The sequence below is a fragment of the Ptychodera flava genome, chromosome 4 (genome assembly GCF_041260155.1).
Source record: "Ptychodera flava strain L36383 chromosome 4, AS_Pfla_20210202, whole genome shotgun sequence".
Lineage (NCBI taxonomy): Eukaryota > Metazoa > Hemichordata > Enteropneusta > Ptychoderidae > Ptychodera > Ptychodera flava.
In genome coordinates, this window is record NC_091931.1 from 8,411,048 (window position 1) to 8,434,862 (window position 23,815).

Below are 23,815 nucleotides of genomic sequence, written 5' to 3' on the forward strand. Positions count from 1 at the left end.
GAGCGCCATGAAAATTCATTCATTTTCACTCATGGTTTATGCAACAAATTTTGATCGATGTTTTCACTGTTGATGGATCAATAGACAGACAGAAAGACAGACAGACAGAGAGACAGTCAGAATCCTTTAATATACACACTGCTCCCCACACAGCAGGATGACAGAAATCTCAGCATGGCAAAATAATCACCGAAAACACACAATTTGAACTGTGTCTTGAGGGAGCCATTGAACGAATACAGATTAGAACAGGCCCAAGAAACCTATTAGAAAAGAGGCTAAAGCCATTTTCAGCGATTTATTTTTCAATCTGCTCGGTGGAGGGTCAGTATCAGGACTACTATGAACTTTTAACAAAATATTATCAACATCATATATTCTCCATTATATTTTCAGGTTTTACCTTGTACAACACAAGGCTTGATACAACCTTACTCCTGACAACACTTCTTTTATCATTACACTTACTTCAACTTACATTTTGATAAAATGTGACACATTCTTAGATTTATCAAATATTTTTATATATTATTCTGAGATAACACACTTTCAAATCTTAATGGAATATGACATTAGTCTTATCATCCAAAAAAACACATATTTACAAAATTTCTGCAATCAAACCATCCATTTTTTTACCAAACATTTTTTATATATTATTCTTAGATAGTGCACTTTCATATCTTAATGGACTATGACTTCAGAGCCTTATCGTTAAAAAACCCCAAATATTTACCAAATTTCTACGATGAAACCATCCTGTATCATCCAGTATTGTCAAGGTATGAAAACTGTCAATAGTATGCCTTTTGTCTGAACAGAACTACAGCCCACTGAACCATCACATCTATAACACCATTACCGCTATCGATGGCTTTGACTTGCTGAAATAACCCCCAGCGGAATTTCTACAAGCTCCTCCCCTATGATTTGGTTGTTAATATTTAATACAAATTCACTTCACTGATGAAATGAACGCTGCAGGAAACACTACACCTTTTAAAATTCAATAAAAATTCACAGCATGGCACGCAAACTTCAGAATGACTGCACGACTGTTCAGAAGTACAACATATACGAATGGATTGTTTTCCCGCTAGGTCAAGAATATTTCAGAGATATTTCTTATATTTCTGTAACACGACACCCTTTTGGGTTTTATTGAGATAAAACAGTTGGATGTTTGCCATTTTTGTCAAATGATTGGAAAGTGGAAAGAAAAAAACCCTGTTAGAACAAAGTCATGAATATCTGCAGTTGATTGAACAGCAAACATGACAACCATGGATGATTAGCCTAAGTCAAGATATAGACAGTTATTTAACAATTTCTATTTTACAGTACTGGCAGGGTGGCGGTCAGTTAGGGGAACTTACTAATGAGGTTTGATATTTCTACAGTGCGGGCAGAGCAAATTTATTGACAGCCGAAAAAGAAAATGACAAAGCGAAAACACTTGACTGGCCAAAAAGTCGCGCTAAGGACAGCATTGCCAATCAAAAACTCAGCCGTGAATAGATCGCGATGACAGCATGTGTCAGAGGTTGATGACATTTGCACTGAAAAATTTGATGGAAACAACTTGTACTAAAACACTTTACCTGCAAAGTCCAGTAAAAATTGAATTATCTGCCAATTCCAATAAAAATTTAATTCTCTGTCTTAAGTTCACCCACTTCAACAGAATTCAAATGTTTACCGACAAGACAACAGTTATACAAAACGCTATTTCCCAGAATGCAAGACATTCAAGAAATTGTCCACTTTAGGCTCATCCTTAAGACCACTTAAAAGATTATTTGGCTATTCTTTACAAGCCAGACATCGTAATAGTATGAAATCAATAGCGTATTTGTTGTTCTTAAAAGGAAAACTGCTACATTATATCTCATTTACTTCTCTGAGTGTGTTATTCCTTAAAACTCCTCATATTTCTGACATCACGTGATTACTTTTTTTTTGTGATACTCTTTAACTTCACAGTCGTCTTTTAAGAACTTGACCGAACTACAATAATCAAATGTCTTTTCATATCAAGAATTTCCTTTTTTGTTGAAAATTTCTTTTGATATTTTGGTAACTTAAGTTGGGAAGAAACCTTCAGGAGTGACACTAGGCAATTGTCTTCTTGTATTTTCAAGTTCATGTATTTCTGTTTTCTTCCAGAGTGTTTTTTAAAATTTGAACTGAGATCTGCATCCTTGTGGAGACAGAACAATTCATGTGGTGGCACAGCTCAACCACACTTCTTTCTTTTCCTCCAATTCCAGCTTGCTAAGAGGGTCACACAAAGGTTACTAATTTCCACATTTACTTTTGAATTCATATCGACTTCATCAGATCTGCTTTTATTGCTTTCCTGCGTTGGATGAAAAACCCTGCCAGAATTCAATATACGACTATAAAATGGATGCATTGCATAAAATTCAATGATAAATGATAACAAGCCATTTTGCATTGATAAGACCTTTTTTTGAGATTGCAAATTAGGAAAGTGGCCTGATACTGGGTACATTAGACTCAGCTATACCACAGAGAACACTCAAAATGACATCCACTGAATATTAATGAGGCTGCATCGTCAATTTTATACAGTTCATTTGCATCTCCCCTAATAATTATATTTTTCCTGTACTTCCTTCATTTTTAAGAATTTTGTATTTCTCCATGCATGTTTCACGTGTTTTTTTTTCAGTTTCTCAATATAATTTTAATACTGATAACATAATGGGGGAAACCTCATCCAGAGCGTCCTGTTAAGCCTTTAAGCATCATCAGCCCTAGACAAGACCTATCGCTATACATAAGGTGATCTGACCTACAGACTGTGAAACAAAGGTGATAGGGTCAAGCTGTTTGACTTTTATTGTCCTGGATTTAACGACTGTCACATTGGGTCATAAAACACAATGGAGATCAATGTCCCTATTACTGTGTCCTTCATGACTTGGGCAGTAAAATGCCGAAAGTAGTCGTTAAATAAACACATCAAAGTGCACACACATACACATACCAATAGGTATACACACAGGCACATACATATACAAACACACAGAGATACATGTACACACACACATGCATCACAGAGGTACATCTATACAAAGACTCACAGAAACAAATGACCTGGTTGTTGCACTATCTCAGCCCATCATTTCTGCAATTGTATACACATCGTTCACCAGAGCTGGTTCATCTCTAAAATACTCTGGGCACAATGCAACATGAGCTTTTTTCCAGTTTTCTGAAAAATGTGATCAGCTGTGTTCACAGCAAAGAGCCTGATGGCAGATCAGTGCATGGGCACAACACCACGATGGCTTCTTCAAACTCACCTATAAAGTACGCTACCACGGCAGCTAGGACCAGCGTCACTAAAATAAAGACGACTGCCAGACACTTCCAGTGTCTCACACCGCACACTTTCTGTGGTTTCACTTTCTTCTTCTGCCTCTTGGTTGGCTGTATCTTGGGAGGCGGCTGCCTGAAGTCATTGTGAAGCGCCCTTGTGAACGGCGGTAGCGGTGTGGTAGCCGCCGTCGTGGCCGGGCTGGGCACGTTACTGGGATACTCACAGTGATGATACCTAGGATGGTGAAGAGTGATCGGACAATCAGTCAGAGATGAACAATAAACCAGGTGACATACCATTCTTTAGCTCAAGTTTTTCATGAGTAAACTTCATATTGACCTACAGAAACACTTTCCATTCATTTAAAAGTAATTCATTTTACATCACATGGGCTGTTTTTATCAAAACACACTTAGTTATTCTGCCTGAGGTATCATATATTCATCGTTCTAAATAATGTTGTTTCCTTTGTTCAGAAAATCTTACTCTCATAGCCAGAATTTACAGTTCTCTCTTGATAACATTTGATACAGTGCTCTCCCGAGTATCAGTGATTTTTCAAACATGACAGAGCAGACATCGCACAATGACTAGACAGATACTCGGCCCCTTTCTAAACAATGACACCAATTGGGGGCAGGGCAACCTGTTCAAACAATCAAATCTACCTCCAAAATCTTTCCACTCCCAATCCATAATTCTAAGGTGCACTTAGCGGCAATTAGCCTGTTGTGTATTAAAGTTTGTAATACCATAATATGCTGGAGGCATTCCCGATGAGCCAGGAAGTGGGAAAGCTTACAAGCTCTACATAGTAATGAATGCATGGGAGGGGGAAAAAAACCTTTCTGATTGGAGTCACTATGATATGAGGGCCTTTTGATCCTCTTGTGATCATTACATTTTACATTACTGACAATAATTCCCATCAACTGACATGAAAAATGACCGACATGATGAGAAATTAATTTCTTTTGTTCTGAAGAAAAAATTGTCTGTCTCCGCTTCCATGTCTGTGCCACTGAAAAACTTTTGCAAAAACACGTTCAAAATGCGGATTACGGTAATTTTGAATTCCTTGTTCAGTTTCCAATTAGATTTTATGGCCATTGAAATGAAGATCACTGGAGACGAGATTTTTTGGTTTAATTTACAGTATTTGGAATTTGTCGCGTTTGTCAATGAGAGTACAAAGCACGCAAGTGTTGCACTTTGAAAAGAGTCTCTTTACCAAATCAAAGAAACATGTTACAGTTTATCAAGAGTATTTCCTACAATTCTATCCCTTCACTGAAGGTTTGCACACTAAAATTCCACGAAAGGTGTCCCAACTTTAAATAATTACTGTTGCTTTTTTATGCTTTTAATACCGCTGTGACCACAGAAACAATATGATTACCATGTGCCATGTGAGTGTGAAATTCTCTTACGGAATTTGTACTGGTTGAAGTGCAAGCAGACATTCCTTTCCAGTGAATCAAATACACGTCTATATTTTCTTGCACATTTATGAAAGAAACTTTTGATGTATGGGCACATTGTCGGCAAAACCTTCGTCAAATGTAATGTGGTGTGTCTGCCTTGGGTTAATTGGCGCCTGAGACATTGTAATACCCTCCTTTACTCTGTAACTTTGCAGCTACCAGACAGAGCTGACAAATTTGCAATAGCGGCAGTCGGATGTATGATTCTAATTGACGAATTAGAAATGCAAACGATCATCTGAGCACACAAAGTGAAAGCAGAGACACCTGACACGGGCGACATTTATGCACATTGATAATCAAAAGGCACACTTTTCACAATTTTAAACAGCCATAAAATCAAACAGGATAATGAACGAGCGCGAGAGATACTTGCAAAAATCCCCATTAAGAATGAAAAGGGGCACATTTGGCTAAAGAGACAGCGTTGTGTAATTTTCTCTAAAAGCCAGAAATTAGTGTATGACTTTGACGAGTGGCTAATGTGAGCACGGCACATGCCATGACAGTTATGAATGGCGGCCTGCATTAAAGTCCGAACTATTAATGGATTAAGACTCATCCATGTCATAGAGCCAAGCGACGTTCTGACTTCACCCAAAACACTTGCCCGATGACATCAAATCACACACAGGCACTATATATGTAAACACGCATCAATAGATCCCGGTTGACAGACAGCCAAGACTGACGTGAAAACAATGTCAGTTGTGAAGCTTGTCTCACTCCAGTGGCATCTACCGGAATGCAAACTTCCAATGTTCGATATTCCACAAGGTATTCTATTCTACGGGAAGAGCAAAGGACACTTGAACCATTGAAAACAACTTAATAAGACTCTTCACTAAAGCCATGTTATACTTGAAATGGGTTTGGCAGTGGTCAATGCAGTGTTGCTTCACATCCCATATACATGTAAACTAAGGCCACTTAATACAGGACTGTTTTTGATACAAACATGTAAAGATTCAGTGTAGCAGAAAACTGTGGTTATAAAAGCTCCAAAAATGTCCATTGTCCACGCCAAAATACATCTACAATAAAAACATGGCATAGTTTTTCTGTATTTACCAGCACTGAGACTGTGGAAGGGTTCACCTTGTGTCAAATTAAATTTAGTCATTTTCTGAAAATTACTTCTTTCAGTGTAGAATTCCTAGTAGGCCCTGATACAGTTCATTACATTAGAGGTGACTTTCAGGTTATCAAGCATCCACTGTGTCTTCAAACACACAACACACTCGGTGAAATCTCAGAGGAGACAGAGGTTTAGCAGAAGATGACAACATGACTTGGAAGTTCTAGCGTCCACAGCAGTACAAAAAACGACAGTTGCCACATCATTATTACATCCCATTTCACCATTTCATTTTCTGATTTGGCAGTTGTATGACGACACCATCCGACAGACAGATGAAATTACAGTCTAATACACAGATAACCAAGTACACTTGATTAATTTTATCTAATATTTTTTTGTAAATCTCATAGCTATAAGCGTCAAAACTGTCTGTTTTGATGGCAGGGCTTTCATTTATTAAAGTAATAAGTAGTCAAGTAAATTTGATACAGTCCATCGGAGACTGAGACGGCTGAGCCATAATTAACCTGACTCCTATTTATCATACGTCTGCCATATTCTCTCAATACACACCACAGGACCCTTCTCACTGGCTTTGAAAATTGCATCACTCGATTCACCGCATCATAAATCCATAAACAAATTTTCTCCATCTGCTCTTGTAACTGAACTGACAACTGACCCCATGTTCAGGTGAATGCGAACACTGTAACGCCCTCAAGAAGACACAAAAATGCATGAAAATCTCCAATTTCAGAGCCTTTCCTTACAATTACCTCTCAGAAATGAAATAATTTCCCTCGAAAAGCGTGATAGATATTTTGATTTCGGATTGCGTCTTACCTGTCTTCTCTCTGCATGCTGGTGTGAGTTCCCTGCAAGGACTGAATACTTTGGTACGGCCTTGCTTCACTTTGGGGAAGTACCATTGTACTTGGAGGGGTGGCAGCTCTCGACTGGATGGGATCTCCGAGCACGGGTGCAGGAGGTGGTATTATCGGCGGTGTTGACACCACTTCTGTGATAACAGATGTGTTGTACAGAGAGGGGTTCCTCTCTGGCAGTGGAGGAGGGGGTGGGTCGAATCGAGGCAGTGAACTAGTGGCGCCTGATGACCGACTTGAATTTGTAGGCAATGTGTTTGATATGATTGTCCCTGCTGTTGTTATGGGTGAGCAAACCGTCTTACTTGTACTAGGTAGTGTACCAGTGTTGTTGGAAAATACACCCTGATTAACCGTCGGAGCTGAAGAAAAAAACACACACACACATATAAGGCCTTTTCAGTTTCACATTTCTGACATGCATTTTCTGCTTTCAACCTCCTGTGTAAACAGCATTCCCTGATCGCTATGAATGGTGATTACCAGGCATGTCCACCACTACTTTGACACAATACACACATTACAAAAAAATTTAATATCCTGGTAACTGTAATCTTCGATTTAAATGCCACAGATTACCAACTTTGGCCGCCACACAATAAAATATTCATGTCTTCAAACCCACATAAATGCCCTTTCTCAACTTTATGAATAGTGGCCAGGTTTGACAATAAAACAGTTTAGGGGGGGTTCCGCTCAAAGCAAAAGGTATTTGATTTTTTTCCCTCTTTTCAGAAATGAAACCTCAATCACCAGAGGCGGCAGACATGAGCTGACTCAGCGACAATCCTTTCAGAAAAGCGTGGCAGTGTCGGTGACAGAGCCCGGTACTATCGGCAGCATTAGTTGTGCATGAATCGCTTTGAATAGTAAATAACACTGTAAGGACTAACATAGCCGGGTAACTCCAGCAACTGACTTTAAGGAAATCACAGCTGTGTAGAGCTCGCCAAGACAAATGGAGAGACTGTGCACTGCATATCAGCTCCATGCCATTAATTTTTATTACAAGATATACACCACACACATATCAAATCAAACTCCAATATTTTTCTTTCATTGTTGCCCCGACATATCATCATTATTGCTTGCACGACTTTTATTGTTTTTACGAGGAGAAAAATCGACTTCACCTCAGCTATTTGTTCGACTGCCAATATAATTTTTTTTTGCAAGTATTGATCTTTGCTGACATTACGGCCATCATTTACTCATGTCTCAGCCATAGCTTGCGTGGATTACATTACATACAATATATCGATTGACTGGGTAAATCCTGCCTGACTCCCTTTATCCGGGGATATCATTGAGAAATCCGTTGCCTTACGCTGATAACTAACAATGGACATTCCATAACTTCATTAGTATCCGTTCTGTCCTCAGGTGAAAAACCCTTAAGGTCACCTCGGGGACAGAGCTGTTATGTCCAAAATCGCTTGTGATAAAGCACACCCATCACATTTTTGTTGACCGTAACATTTTGTGAGTCTGTATACATGCCTTTACACGTCACCGTGAGTTCATCTGTACAAGCCTTCCATGGGATTTAATCGAGAATTGGAAACAAAGCAGGGATTTGGGAGAACTGAAGTAATCACGCGGCAACTGTTTCTTTTTTTTGACCTGCACAGAAATAAAAATGTGCACGATGGCCTTAATCAACTGCGTCCATCAGATTCAATCTGTTGGTTGCCATGGCAACAGCCTCTTTGCTGTAATCTTCTGGTCAGTAGACTGTACTGAAGTGTCATACATTGTTATTTTGTCTTTTCACAAGCAATAAACTGCTTGACTGTCAAATTGAACCAAATTAATATTTTAATTCTGGGCTTGCCAGATCTGGGACAAAATTATTTTCTAACTTTTAAACTGCACTATCCAATTTTGATTTCAAAACAACAGTTTCCCACGGGAAGCACAGGACATCTTATCGTTGATATCAAAGATGAAATTATGCAGAAGCGACAGAGATACCTTCAGAAGCATTATCACAGAAGGTGACGCTGAACGGTCATCTGGGTCGTTAATCCATCACAAGAAACTGAATTTGCAGTTGAGGTCTTATTAATTTGTCTTCTCATGCAACATTAATGAAACCTGAAATTTGTATTTATGGCAGCGTCAGCAAGTATAGAGTTGAAGATAATTGCTTGATATATGCCAAGTGATGATTTCATGTCGAGGTACACGCAGACACCTTGATGGCAAGTTCTATTTTTACTTCCCGATATTCTTTACACTGTGTCATCCTCCCTGGCTCCATTTTTCCTGAAATCATTGTTTAAGTCCCCCCAGCACAGCTCTTTGAGCGCATCCCAAAGGAAATGCTCGCTTCATTGACAAAACACTAGTCCAGAAGTCGCCACAAGATCATGATTAATTTCAGAAATTAAATGGAGGAAAAATAAAAGAGCAAAACGGGGAAGAAATAGGATGGCGAGGTGATTGGCGATCACTACAGCCGCTAGCAGCTTACCTGATGTGGAGCTTGGCACATAGAAATTCCCAGAAGTTGTTTGCACTAAAAAGTTGGGCTCGAAATCGTCTTCTATTTGTGAGATGCGACAAATGGCAGAGCCTGTACCCTTGGGTAACAGTCGCCTCTCGCTACCATTTAAACTGGGCCCTGCCATGCAAATCAAGTCAAACACTGCAAATCATAAATGCACTGGCATGTGAAAACACATCACCAACAAACATCTCACTTCAGAGGCATGCGAAATTAGCAGCTACGCAGGACGCAAAAACCATGCATGCTTTGAATCTACAACGTCACATGATATTTCCTATATTTATCAAGCATTTGCGGTGACAAGTGACCAAAGTATTGTTTTCTTTACATTTTAGTTTCTTTTTTAGACAGGGATGTGATTTACTATGATACAATGTACGTACTTGGCATGACAAGACCTGTAAACATAGTCCAAATCAACCCAGCACTGTGAGGAGTTAAACACAGCCAAACATGGTAAGTGAAAATCCATGTACGCCGCTAAGACTCCAAGTGATCTATTCATTCATGGGTACTCACTGAAGCACGATGAATTTTAACTCTAATGTATGACATTACGGTGGGAAATTATGGGATATGGATGGTATTATGGGATATTGTATGACAGGATTTAATGGGATGGAATGAATTTTTTTTTAGTGGCGACCAATGTGGCACTCTAAATGTGGTTATAACTCACTAGATTCTAAGGTATGAGAATTGACTTCAAGATACAGCGTAATCTATCTTACATGAGATAAGAATTCAAAGTAATAATCTTGCGACTAAAGAAAGGCCTAAGAAATATTGCATTCCCCTTCAGTTGCTGACAAAGTAATCCGTCTATGGTATTTGCCAGAAGATAGTGAAAGGCTTGATAGAGGAGAATTAAGTCATAGAGTCTTTCATCACGGAATCGGTTCTCAATCGGGGCCATCTTCAGATTTGACCACCTTCCCAAACAATGAATGAATCAAACGTTAAACAAGAGTAACGGCTCAAATTTTTCTCAAGTAAAAGTGTCTTGGTCATGGTGCCATTCAAATTAGATATTTTACTCAACTGGAAATACCGGGCCCGATGGAATTATTTGGGGGGGCCCTCTCCAATAGCTTTGTGGAGAAAATAGATCTTCCTTAGATTTGTGTTGTGGGCCCAGTATGAATCAGTTTTGCCAAATTTTTCGCTCTATGTCTTGACACTACCAATATGTATAATCAATAGAAAAAGGAAGTTTTACGTTTTTTTATATAAGAAAATAAAATAAATTTATCTTTTTTTCAAAATCAACCATGAGTTCCAGTTGTGTGAATGTTTATGACAGATTTTAATTATTACCTCAGTGTTACAACATGCTGGTTTGTTTTCTGACAGCAATCAATATTTCACTGTGATGCGTTTATATTAGATGCCAGATCTGATATTTCATTTTGTTCTTTATTGATATCTGTTGACAACCGCGGTTGAAGTTATGTTTTCTTAACTAATATTTCAGCATGTTTTAGGATAGTGAACTTGAAAAGTAACTTCTTAAACTATGCAACTTGACATAAATAGTAAAGCCACTTTCTCTCTTTAAAAGATGTCAATATTTTCAAGAACTGAGCAGGCTGATGTTCAAAATCTAATGTGATCTCCACTGAAGGAAGAATGCCCTTGAAATACATTACATTTTCTTGTTTTTTTTCTCTGTACTTCTAAGGTCAAAATATTCTATCTACAATCCCACTGACATTAAAACTTTACATGGCTGAATTGGTTTTATGTGTGTGCAGAATTGAAATCAGCTATTTTAAATGCAACAGAATTCTGTTTACAAGAGAATTTCCTGGAAAATATTCACAACAGAAAAACTTTGATTTTAAATTGAGGTTTTCAATTTTTTTCATTTCAGCCATTGCATCTTTGATGAACTTTTTAGTGACTTTACAGAACAACAGAAACATGATTTTCTGGTCTAAGACTGGTCTAATCTGGTCTAAGACTGGTGGCATTGCCACCTTTTACAATGGCGTTATTTGTTTCCCTTTTGTACTCTAAAATGTTTCAAAACGACACATTTCCCTTGACTCTTTTTTTTCACTGCTTCCTTGAATTTGGTGTAGACCCTTTCTTGTGTTGGCAAAAAATAACAGAAATACTTTTCTGTCAGATTCACCTGACCAAAGGTTTCAGAAATGCGTCTGCAGCCGCGTTACGTGCACTGCTATCTGTTGTACATTGGGATTGAGAAATTTCATTTCAAAGAGCATTCATATTGCTCCTGGCTCATATAACCATTCCCCACTTATTAAACTGGGTCGAACAACACTATTCACATGGGAAAGACCTAAGTCTGCCAGTGAGAGGGGTTAACTGGTTTATGCTTGTTTACTTAAATAATTCAAAGTACCTCCCGACAATGCTTTTTTTTCCAAGTTAATCCTCTCAAGCCCAGCAGCCAAAACGTAGTTCTGCACGTTAATGCTGTCATTGAAATCAGATAAGTCACTGTATCTTGGAGTCTCTGATAACAAAATCACAATGGCATTACCTGTTTCTAGATGATCACTCCCTTCTTGCTCCGTCTCTGTCAGAGTTAAGCTACTCCTACTACTGGTACTGTGCACTGAGCTTGTAGAGTGAGTGTCCCAAGGTTTGTTCTGGAAAAAAAAACGTTACACCCCGTGTGAGAGCTAATTTGAAGATAGTGACTGGCTAGGAAATTATGTGGCACAGAGCTTACACTAACAGTGCTAAAAATATCAATATTCAGCTGGTTTTGGTCTAAGCTGGGTTGATTTTCTGCAAGCTATGAAGATATTACGTCAAGTCTTAATCAATTCAGTATCTTTAATCAAAGACACCAGCTTCCAAGTTTGTAGTTTTATTTGCCTGGCATATGTTATAATGCACTGAGAAATGTTTCACAAATGCTAGCTGTTCAAATATCTTGCGCTCTACACTCTTTGTTATCCTGAAGTTATTGAAATGTGCAAGCCAGAGTGCATTGGGGTCAAATATACTCATGGGAGGAATGGCGCTACTCACAAAATGGATATTCTTTGCACTGGAAAAGCAAAAGTAGTTGAAAACCCTCTAAAAATATATCATCTCTCATTTCACAACAGAATTTTGCTACTTTGTGGCTTCATTGTATTTTTTATTGTAAGTTCTCTATTATTAAATTGTTCCCTTTGTCTTTTATATTCTTTTATATGTGACCTCAGGTCTCATCATTAAATTTTACAGGCACGTCAAGTTTTCTATAAACTTCAAAGAATAAGACACAATTTGATGAGTATGCGAAAAAAGAAAGGAAGTCTATAACAATGTCAGGTAGTCAAAAAAATTCATGAACATGGGACAAGCGAGTCTTTTTCTTATTCTGGCTACATTTGATTCAAATAAGACATTATTTTCTCAACTGCACTACTTAAAGTTGACTTTTAAGAAGACAAGCCATAATAATAAAAATTTTATGGGACAGCCTGTAATTTCAGGCCAGGTAAAATGACTTTGTACTTTCTAGTGAGCATTGACTCTATACAACTCACATAGTGCAGGGCTCACAGACTGTATTATTTGAATTTCACTGATTCCCGATGGATTTCCTGAGATCAAAACCTTAATCCACACCCTGAACAATAATAATAATATGCTCTGCCCTGAAAAATGTTAACAGATAAGTAAGTAATGAAAATATTACTCTGTTTTAATATACACAAATTTTTGGCCTACAAAGTCAAAAATACAGTGCATTTTTTTGCAAGCAACAATTGTTCCAAAAAATCCAAAACTAATGAAACAGGGAAATACAGAAACCATTGGGCAAGTTGACTGTTATGCTGCTGTGGATTTCTTTCACAGGCTGCAGTTGCTCGTTATTCAGTACAAAGGTGATCAAGACTGAAGAAGAAAATCGATAGTTCATGAATACACTCCGAAGCACACTTTGAATTTCACACTGTCGCTGAGAAAGTGAGCTTCATCCGTGAGAACTCGGCGGAACAGAAAAGAGTGAAAAGCGCCAATTGATTCCGCCGAAGCTGAACAGAACGGGTCTAATGCTTATCTCCATGCAATTGAACACGTACAAGCAAACACTTATCCATGACAGCAGAACACTTTTAGAGAGTAGGGTTACTCATTTTGTGGTTTCTGTCATGTCGCACCATTTGTGTAAGGAGCCAAGCTGAAGACAGACACCAAGAACTCACAAGAAATGAGCCTTTACCTTGAGATAATTATCAACTACTTGAAGTAACTGCTCAGAGCTTATTCCCTCTCCTTCACTCTCCACATCTCCTTCGGACGCGTTGCTGAGAAAGCTGCCTCTGTTTTCGTGGTAACCATAGCAATCGGTGTCCTCCGCCGGCGAAACATCTGTCAATGTGCAATCCGTTGCTATGTGAGAAATAAAGCGTCCGGAAAGTTCCGGTGGGGGAAGAACACCAATGACTGCGTGCTTGCTTGGAATGCAGGGTTGGTATAAAGCACAGGTGCACTGGATACATACATGTACACTACACCAATGAACATCTGAACACACACACACACTGATTGCAACCTCAAACGTGGCGATTAAAATGTCAAAAGAATGACTTATCTTAACCATTATGTCATTTTGTAAATGTCTCCTCCCATTGGCTGAACTTGCCACAATGTACAACACGATAACATTTCATGCAAAAATGTAACAGCCAGCACAGACAATGCAAAAAACTGGACAAGAACAAGCACTGCTTAGTTGGATCATTGGGAATTGCAGAGCAAAGCTGTCGAAAGACGCATGAATACAAATAAACTAAAAATAAAAACATGCAAAACATCAAATTGATAACTTGTTCACGGCACCTGATATAGGATCAGTAACTAGAAATTGCAAACTGATCCATTATCAAATGACAAGCTGGTATAGAAATGCCGCTATGCATCACTGTCACGGAGTCATGTCATAAAGTATTTACCATGGTAACAATTCATCATGAAGTTGACACTGGGATCCAACAAATGCCTCCTGACATTTTGGGCTGCAGCTCCATTCCAAGCAGAAGACAAAATCAGCAATGTGGTATCACCTTATCAGGCCACAGAATTCAGTGAATATTTTTCCTGGCATTAATAGAGTCTAAATTTCTCCAGTTGTGAAATATTTTGTAAACTTTTGGTATATAGTAAGAAAGAAAGCCCTTGATGATAGAAAGAATCACCTAAATTTCTACAGCGTAATGAAAATTTAGGATTCAGAAATTTTTGATCAATTCTGTCTGATGCACTCAAAGTGGCACTGGAACCTTCAAGTTGGTGATATTTAGAATCCTGACAGTATTGAATAGTATGGATAACAGTTTTGCCACCTGAAACACTCCACTGGGGAAAAAGAAGCCTGCCCAAGACGGCATTCACAACAAAACCTCAATAGACGGCTGACATTTCGATTAGTTAAACAGGTACATGAATAAACGATCTGAAAGTGAATGCAAAGTGGTGAGCATGAGGACAGAATGTGAATAACTTTCCCTATTTTCCCTTCAGTAGCTTTGCCGGAACAGATAGTACCGGTATTAATAACTCCAGGGGATGTCCAGCAAGAAAAAAGACCTTGATGAAATTGTTTTGGGAATCCTGATTCATGATGAGAATTGAAGAAGACAAACAAATTGGGCAATTAGCAGTGTTGATTTTGAAGTAATTACTGTACGATTAAATCCAAGTTTATGAATAATATGTGTATATGGGTGTTGTGTGTGCTACGGGTGACCATTAGGTGAAAATGACTTTGGCACACATGATTAAACTGATAATCAAAAACAGAGAAAACTCAGATGAGCTTTAGACTAAAACTACTCACCAGTGGCGTAATTATCGTCGTCTTGCGGAATTCTAACGTTGTGCAGGGCACTCGTCACTTCATGCTCGTACGCTTTCAGCGTCTCATCGGAACTGTAGGACGACCCTGGCTGCTTGGATACAGGTGCCGTGTTAGAGCCCGGCGCATGTAGCTGGCTATCTCCTTGATCTTCATCTGCTGATGAGTTGCTGCATCGTGCTCGGGCTTGACGTTCACGACGTGTTCGGAGTGCAGATGACTTGCTCTTTCCCTTTTCCTTGGAATCCATACTTCATAGAACCAAGTTCAAGTTCATCTAGCCTACTTTCTGTACAAAAAAATCTGAAAACAAAAACAAAATTTTTTTTTTCATTTCAAAATTCAAAAAAAGATGTATTAAATCATTCTGCATTATAGCCTAGAAGAAAATTGGCAGTTCTCAGTTTTTCAGAAACTTAATCACACAAGACAGCTGGCTCACAAGAGGAAAACATTACAACTTGCTAATTTCCTTGATGAAAACTCTACCTCTTCCTACTCACAGATTCAGTCTGTCAGTCAGACCAACATACATTGCGCCAAATGCTTAAAATCCCCATGCATTTGCTGTGCTCAGGAAAGTTCACTGAAAAATTCATGACCAAGCTAATAATACCGACTTTAAAAATTTAAACCCTGGAAGTCCTTATTCATTGTTGGGCTGTTTATTACGTGCATCAGACGACCACAGCCAACACCTTGGCAACCGAGGAGACAAAAAAAGAACCAGAGAGAAATCTTTCAGTGCCATGGTATTTAAGGCTTTTTTATTCACTCCACAATATATGTGCAGTTACGGAGTCAATGAAGAGATTGAGTGTTCTTTTCATGACCAATATGCATCACATAAAAGAAACCATACTGCTTGCATGAAACTTCATTTTGCAATCTTATCCCGCTAATTTTCCTCTGCGGAAATGAGATGGTTTTATCAACCAGAGTTCTTCAATGACTTGCAAACACAAAAAGACAAGATAATTTTTTAGTTTTCCGTTGCTAATATGATAAATAATATAGTGGGGGAGCAACTGCGTTTTTGCCTGCGGGTAAAGTCTCAAACTTGTGGAAGGAAAGGAATCCTTTTTTAAATTCAGCATGTGTGTATCTCTCTTTCAGTATCTATCATATCTGCAACATTTGCATTCAAAAATCTTAACAGGATTTTTATACACATCCATCCATCAACATACATCCTGGTTATTTATTCACACAAACACCGCCAAATACATGCAATGAGAATCCTAAGAGACACGCACACAGACATTTTGAAATGCAGACTTGTGCACCCCTATTCTGAAACAGATACCAATATACGCTGATGAACCATGCAAATCCTTCGAGATACACACACTTCGCATGAACACATCAATCATGATTTTATCAGACTAACCATTGTCTATGACTTCATTTTTGCAGTGACTGATTTTAAGATGGACATGAATACAACAACTGCACTACCGGTTGCTGCTGACAAGACAACCATTTTCAACATTAACATTAAAATATTAAAACTACAGTAATTTAACTAAGCCTTTTGTATCTTCATTCCTCAGCTGAAAGAAAGTATGAATCAGACACCTCCATCTCTATACCATCATACAAAGATGGAAAAACATCATAGTGAACTACATGTAGAATACATGCCTTCTACTTGCTACATGTATACTTACAGTACAGTTACTGTGTACTGATCATAAATACGGCAATAAAACAAAATTCACCATGTAATTGGTGATCTATAATCCTAATTGTTACAAAAAGGTACTGAGTATCAGACAATTTTTATGACATTTTTAAACTGATAAAAAAAATACTGATGGCACAAAAAATTGCCCCTGACAGGCGCTTAATAAATATATTATGGTCTCTTTGTAAGATTGTGCCTCTAGGCAAAAATTACGGTATATTACCATGGTTCTGTATAAGAGACAGTTATTCCCTGCTTGTGACGGCATGTTCAATAGCAATTGGGAGAATGTAGCACTATTATTCATAACTGATTAATTGGATTTAAAGCAAGGTTGATGCATTTCTGGTGTGTGTGTGTGTGTGTGTGTGTGTGTGTGTGTGTGTGTATATTATATATATATATATATATATATATATATATATATATATATATATATATATATATATATATATATATATATATATACAAAATGTATACAATGTGCCCTCCCGGTTATCACCATAATGGCTTTATGGCAATCTCTGAACTTGGGCACAGAGAGTACGGTTATATATATAAACATACATTCAGCATTATATATATATATATATATATATATATATATATATATATATATATATATATATATATATATATATATATATATATATATATATATATATATATATATATATACATTCAGCATTATATAGCAGAGTGTTGTAAACAATATCATAAACTACTCAAAGTAGAAAGTAATTTAAAGTAATTTTGTATTTTGCACTTGAATTACTTTAACAGAAGAAACAAAACAAAGCCAAGATCAAAGCAGAATACCCACATATTATTATACACCTACTGCTGTAACCTATGGGAGTTTGACTGTCCAATAACTTTCCGTATTTTGTATGGTACGCGGAGTCCCGAATACGGGAGATGTGCGACACACCTACCGCTGTACCGTGTGTGAGACTGGGACGTTCTATTTTTAGGTGTAATATGCAAATTTTCAGGGGTCTGTAGCAATTTTATTTCAACAATCGCACGCGTTCCACTCATATCGCGCGTGCCGCATCCCTCAAAATTTACCATAGAATTACTTTATACGGATGATTAATGGAGGGAGGTGTATAATAATAGGGTTATACACAAAATACGGCCCTGTATGGACGAGGGCTCAGTGAGTGACGTATTGGACTCGCCTTCGGCTCGTCCAATACGTCACTCACTGAGCCCTCATCCATACAGGGCCGTATTTTGTGAATAACCCTATATTATAAAATGTCAATATATCTTACGGTAGAATGCATCTTCAATTTGGGGACAGATATTCTACTTCCAAATATTACAATTCTTTGCTGACTTTTGCACGCATTGTCTCATTTTGATGCCTGTGGAGTGATGAACTTTATACTGACTTGCTTTATAAGTTTTACTTTTCCCCATAGGAATAACACAGGGTAAAGGCAGCCATTTTCCCCATAGGAATAACACAGGGTAAAGGCAACCATTTAGATTTTCAAATATCAGTCAATTTTCTCTAAACCCAACTTTTCGCCATGTCCCTTGATTTTCAATCTTTATTATGAAGGAAAATGATTGAAAGTTTCCTTGTTGAAGTTTAAGTACAAATTTAGAACTCTCTGTTTTTAAGGAGTGTATTACCGTAATGGTCAGCGATAATGAAAATAGGCAATATTTCTGGCTAAAGTTATAACAAGTGTACAATTGTTAGAACTACAGTACTGAACACATTTTAATAAGTGATAGTATATGGGCTACTATATCAATTATAGTAGCTGAAATCATTTTTACAAAAAAATTTTGTTTCATGCAAATTTGAAATTACTGCTTATGTCTGATTTGGTGTTAATATTTGTCTGTTGAAATGGTCTCGCTGACAAGAGAAACACATTTGGCTGAACGCAGACATCTTGGAATACACTCTTTCTGTTTCGACCTGTTTGCTTGCATTTTTCAAAATGCACATGGAACAAATCAAAACACAAATAGGAGTACAGGATATTTGGAAATCATCTGTGCTGAAAATGTGAGCGTCCTATGGAATCTGAATACCGTAAACTTTGCAAAATAAAACTTTGTGTACCTGGTTTAAGTACTGTGATTTATTTACACAGAGATGATATATGTCCTCCTTGCTGAGGTGGCATCATACTACACACTGACAATACAATATTTCATATCCTATGGCACGCACAGGATGCAATGCATCTGGTTTCATATCCTATGGCAGATAGGAAAACTCCGGTCCCATTACAGTGTCACATTAACGGGTGGGCACAAAGAGTTCACCGCAGATGGGAACATGACAGATGAATGGGGGGAATTAAGGGGAGAGACTCAAACCCTGCGGGGGCTGGCGGAATGCTTCGGAACAATTGAAGAAGCAGTAAAAGTAACAGATATATTATTGGCTTTATTGATAGTACAGCACATCAATTAGCTGTCCATTACAGGCAAACAAATAGCCAATGCACACAAATGTATCTTTAATTAAATGCATTTCCATGCTGTAATCTTAACAGTGCATCAAAGGTAATTGATTCCAATAAAGGCTGCATTTCAGGATTTTTTGATTTTCTGTGACAAATGGATACATTAGCTAATAAATCATTAATTAAGTAACCCAAATTGCCACTGTTGTGATCTCAATAAAGCCGGCACGGACGGTCATTCAGTTTTCCCTAATATCCCGTTGTTGTGTTATTTATTGAATATGAAATTCCATTACACTGAACAAACACAGAAGATGACAGGGAAAAAGACGGCTGTCCCGATATTGATTTGTTGCCCGCGTCTGCCAGGTATAGTACAATGGACTTCTAACACCATATCCTAGCCGCAGGATTCACCAGGCTGCAATTGGTCTGTCCCTAGGCTACAATTTCAATTTTCATAGTATGCCGACTTTACCTTTTACTTATGACAGGCAGCAGAGACGACGGTGTAAATTCTCTCCGTTTCAGAAACCCAACTAAAAATGCCGACATCTTGCGTCGTGATCGTTCATGACTGGAACATACATTTTTAAAAGCGTTTTCTTTTTTTTTCATTTCTTATCTGAGACTCATGGTTGGTGTGCCCGCTGAGCTGATTGGATTTGTCAATAAAGGGAAAAACCGACACCGCCTGTTACCTAGCAACAGTGAACCTGAATACAGGTTAGGAAGCCTCTCGCACGGTAAGATGTAAGCAAAAACTACCGCCACAAGGTAGTGAAGATAGCGCTGCTTCCAATCCCATTTCACAGACTGCGCTGAAAAGAAGTCAATACATGAAATATACTCATTTGAAATGTAGAATTTTTTACAAGGAATAATATAATTTAAGATAAACAGTGGCTCTCATACAATCACTAGGCAATGCATTTCAAATCGGTGTGGCTCTACTTTCCAATCTGCAGAGTAACAAATAATATCTTTGATTTCAGTTCCTGTCTTGTCAATTCTTTTAAATTAATTTTCTCAGATTTCCTGTTTCATCTATTATGTGACTACCAATGTGAATAAAAACCGATCTTTCTGCTGAATGCTAAATACGATTACTGTTGTATCTTACTGTATGGCGTATTACAACTACAGATGCGACAGTTCCTAAACAATATAAATTTTTATGCATCTTAAAAATCACAATTTTAAAAGTAGAATACTACAAATATTCAATTTAAAAAAAAATTGCTGATGTCAACTTGGTTTCCATTAGCAACACGACTCTTTCCTATCCTTAATACAAGGAAAAGCAACTCCACGGTAACACACTGTACACATGATACAACAAACCAACTTTCCAGCACATTAAAAACAATACAGTTGGCTATGTTGACAGTGAAAGTTTGTGGAAACAGCAGAGAGAGCTCCAACTCACTTACAAACTTCTCTTTCACTCCCTGCATCCACATCAATGCCTAACTTTCAGCACGGCATGAGTACATGACGGCTGAATGCTGCTGACATATCGCATGCAAAATAGATATAAACAGACTGCCATGAGGTTTCTTTTCATTTTGTTGTTAAATGAAGTGAATACTAACGATAGCAAATACCAAAGAAAGTTAAAGAGTGTCATGCAAGGCAGTACCACTGGGACCACCATGGTTATGAAGCTGGCATTCATATTACTTGGCAATGCCAGTAAAATGAAAGGATGGAAAACTATAAATATCAGTAAAATTCCTTTTTTTAGTCCAAGTGCACTGAAAAGGAATATTTTTCACTTTAACATTTTTCACTGCTGAAACTGCTACTAAAGGAAGCTAACAATAATTTTACCATTGACATCTTGTTATTGCATTATTGTATGAATACCTGGTTTTTTTCTCATAAATACTGAACCACAGGGAAAAAATTTGAAATCTTGTTAATGTCATTCAGAAAACATACATACTTTATATCTACCATAAGAGAGTTTCGCAAGGCCTTCAGGCAAATTAATGTTAGCTGCAATTGAAAAGCAATTTTACTTGGCTTCCCATAGGCATTTACAAGACTAGCAGAAAACGTCACTTAAGTTCTCAAATCATTCATACTTGCATGTTCACGAACTACTGAAGGAAGTCATCTTATCATGATCTCTGATTCATCCATAAAACTATGAATAATCTTCAATTATAGAAACTGAAAAAATGATTTCGATCAGCATATATATTTTTGATATTTGGTATCATTATTTGATCAGTAAGTCCCTAAGGGTGACTTACGATATATCAAAACTGTGTGATATTTATGTTGCACCAATATCTATGAAACAATAAAGTGCCAACACACACATCATGATACAGAGCTTGCTGTTACATACAGCACATCTATGAAATGTATATGAACAAAATGAAAATGCCGTTACCCTGTGGGCCCTTCATTACAAAAATTCTCCAATTACTGAGACTAGTTTTCAACATGACTTGTACTTCGTGGAAACCTAATACCACAGATCATGTTTTCATATTTCACTGCCTTTTCAATCATTTCTTAAACATTATATCCTCAAGCTTGATAGCATTTTAATTAAAAATACTCTTGATTTGCCCCATATTTTGGTTGAATAGTGTAAATTGTAGACATTTCTCTATGGCAAATCATACGATGAATGATAATTACTAGTGTATGACAGCTTCTAACCTTATATAGCATTGTCAAGCATTTCAACTTGCCACTGTTTGGTCTAGTAATATTCGCAGTTGTTATTGACGTGTACACTTACCGCATATGGATTCAACTATCAAATATTGTACCTGTACACCTAAGTGAAAAACCTCCATATTTGTTTTTAAGAATAGTTTTTGCAGCTTTACTGTTCTTGCCGTAATAAATATTCATCATAATAATGGAAACTAAAAAGTGTGTGAAATTCTCTGCCAACTCCAGAAAAACGTACATTGACTACAGGATCACTGAAAAAAGTTTGCATGTCTTCATTCTGACCATCACTTAAATACCTGCTCATCCCCAATTCCCTGTAAACAGCTCCGCACTCACCATTGATAACAATGGGTTTGGACCAAACCATGGTGGTGAAAGGGTTACTATAGTGGTTCATCCCAGGCACAGTATCATTGTGTACAGTTGTGGAGGGTTCAACAGATGGCAATGATAGGTTGGAACAAAGTTGATTATTCCAACTTGCTGCTGCAATGATTATAAATGGGAAACAGATTTATAATAACTTTGTGCTCACACAAATTTTCACCAAGGTTATAGGGTAGAGGTAGAGAAACTTTGAAAAGTAAAAAAAACATGGACATATGCTATATTATTATTGTATAGAAAAATAGAAATCAGGTCAAAGCAACAATATAAACAGACTTTAAAGAAACCATTTCACTGATGTGAACACAGAAACCTACCACATATCTTGTAATTTATACATTTAAATAGTAATATCACTTTGCATGGAATGTTTAGCTTTTGATTTCCTGTGTATATACCACAGTGAGCATGCCAAGAGGGTTTGCTACCAGTCATAGCAGTTTGAAAGTACTGCTGCCAACTCACAAGTAGTCTAATTACGACTTTTTCTAAATACTTACTAATATTTTCTTAAAGGCACATGTGCTGAAAAACTAAGGCATTATTTTCCTGATCTTAGATGTTGATTAAAATTAGTTCATCGACATGATCTTACTCAGAGATGTTTACTCAAGTATAATTATCCGCTGAGTGGGACTGCATGGGGAGGTTACAGTAAGGCAAATAATAAACAGGTGCCGCACCCAAATATGGCTGTCTCCACAACTACATGATAAACAACGTATACGGTGCATTTACACTTTGAATCTTAACAAATACAACATGGTGCAACCCACTGAAAGGACAGGAAAGGGATTCACTCCACTTTGATAAAAAATTGTTTTTCACATAACATGGCAAGATTTTGAAAATGGCGGGAAATTTAAGATGAACAAAATCTGTTCAATTTCTTGCCTATTCTGCCACAATTCAACATTGTTGAGGCATAGTTAATGACTATATTGTTCATTTTTCAGATTGGAATGAATATCTGAGGAAATTGGAGGTATCTTGAGGTTAGACAAATTTCACAGAGTTGCAGCTCACAGGCCTTTAAAACAAATTTATCGGATAGTATTTGAATTCTGTCTAGCACAGCTTAAAGTCCACATAGTGCTACTCATTTTTCAGAGGGCTGATTAACGAACCCCTTGTTATGAAATTGCAGCCTTATTTTCATGAACCGAACAAACATACACAGTATTGGTACTGTACCTTAACATGACATGACAAAACGCTTACTTAAAGAAAACAACGAAAAGTTTGTTACAGTCTGACAAATTTTGCAATCTCCATGGTAACGGAATCACAGGGTGATAACAAGTTCAGCCTTGAGGATTAGGAGTGGATACAATGGTGGTACAGTCTCTGGCCGCACCGTCAGGGGATTAAGAACGGTAACCCGTGCTTAAAGACTTAGAAATCTGATACCCGATCTCAAATAATTTTCAGTATTTGCAGTCATTAAATTGAAATGGACACCG

General features: G+C 37.5%; 1 protein-coding gene across 1 annotated transcript in view; it reads right to left on the minus strand.

The window, feature by feature from the left end:
- LOC139130555 (teneurin-3-like) overlaps positions 1 to 23,815 on the minus strand; it is a 121,396-nt gene that overhangs the window by 39,710 nt on the left and 57,871 nt on the right. Inside the window, 6 exon segments of the mRNA XM_070696303.1 lie at positions 3,333 to 3,583; positions 6,758 to 7,160; positions 9,275 to 9,448; positions 11,823 to 11,931; positions 13,506 to 13,675; positions 15,123 to 15,443. Of these exon segments, the coding sequence (XP_070552404.1) occupies positions 3,333 to 3,583; positions 6,758 to 7,160; positions 9,275 to 9,448; positions 11,823 to 11,931; positions 13,506 to 13,675; positions 15,123 to 15,390 (1,375 nt within the window). The 5' untranslated portion in view covers positions 15,391 to 15,443.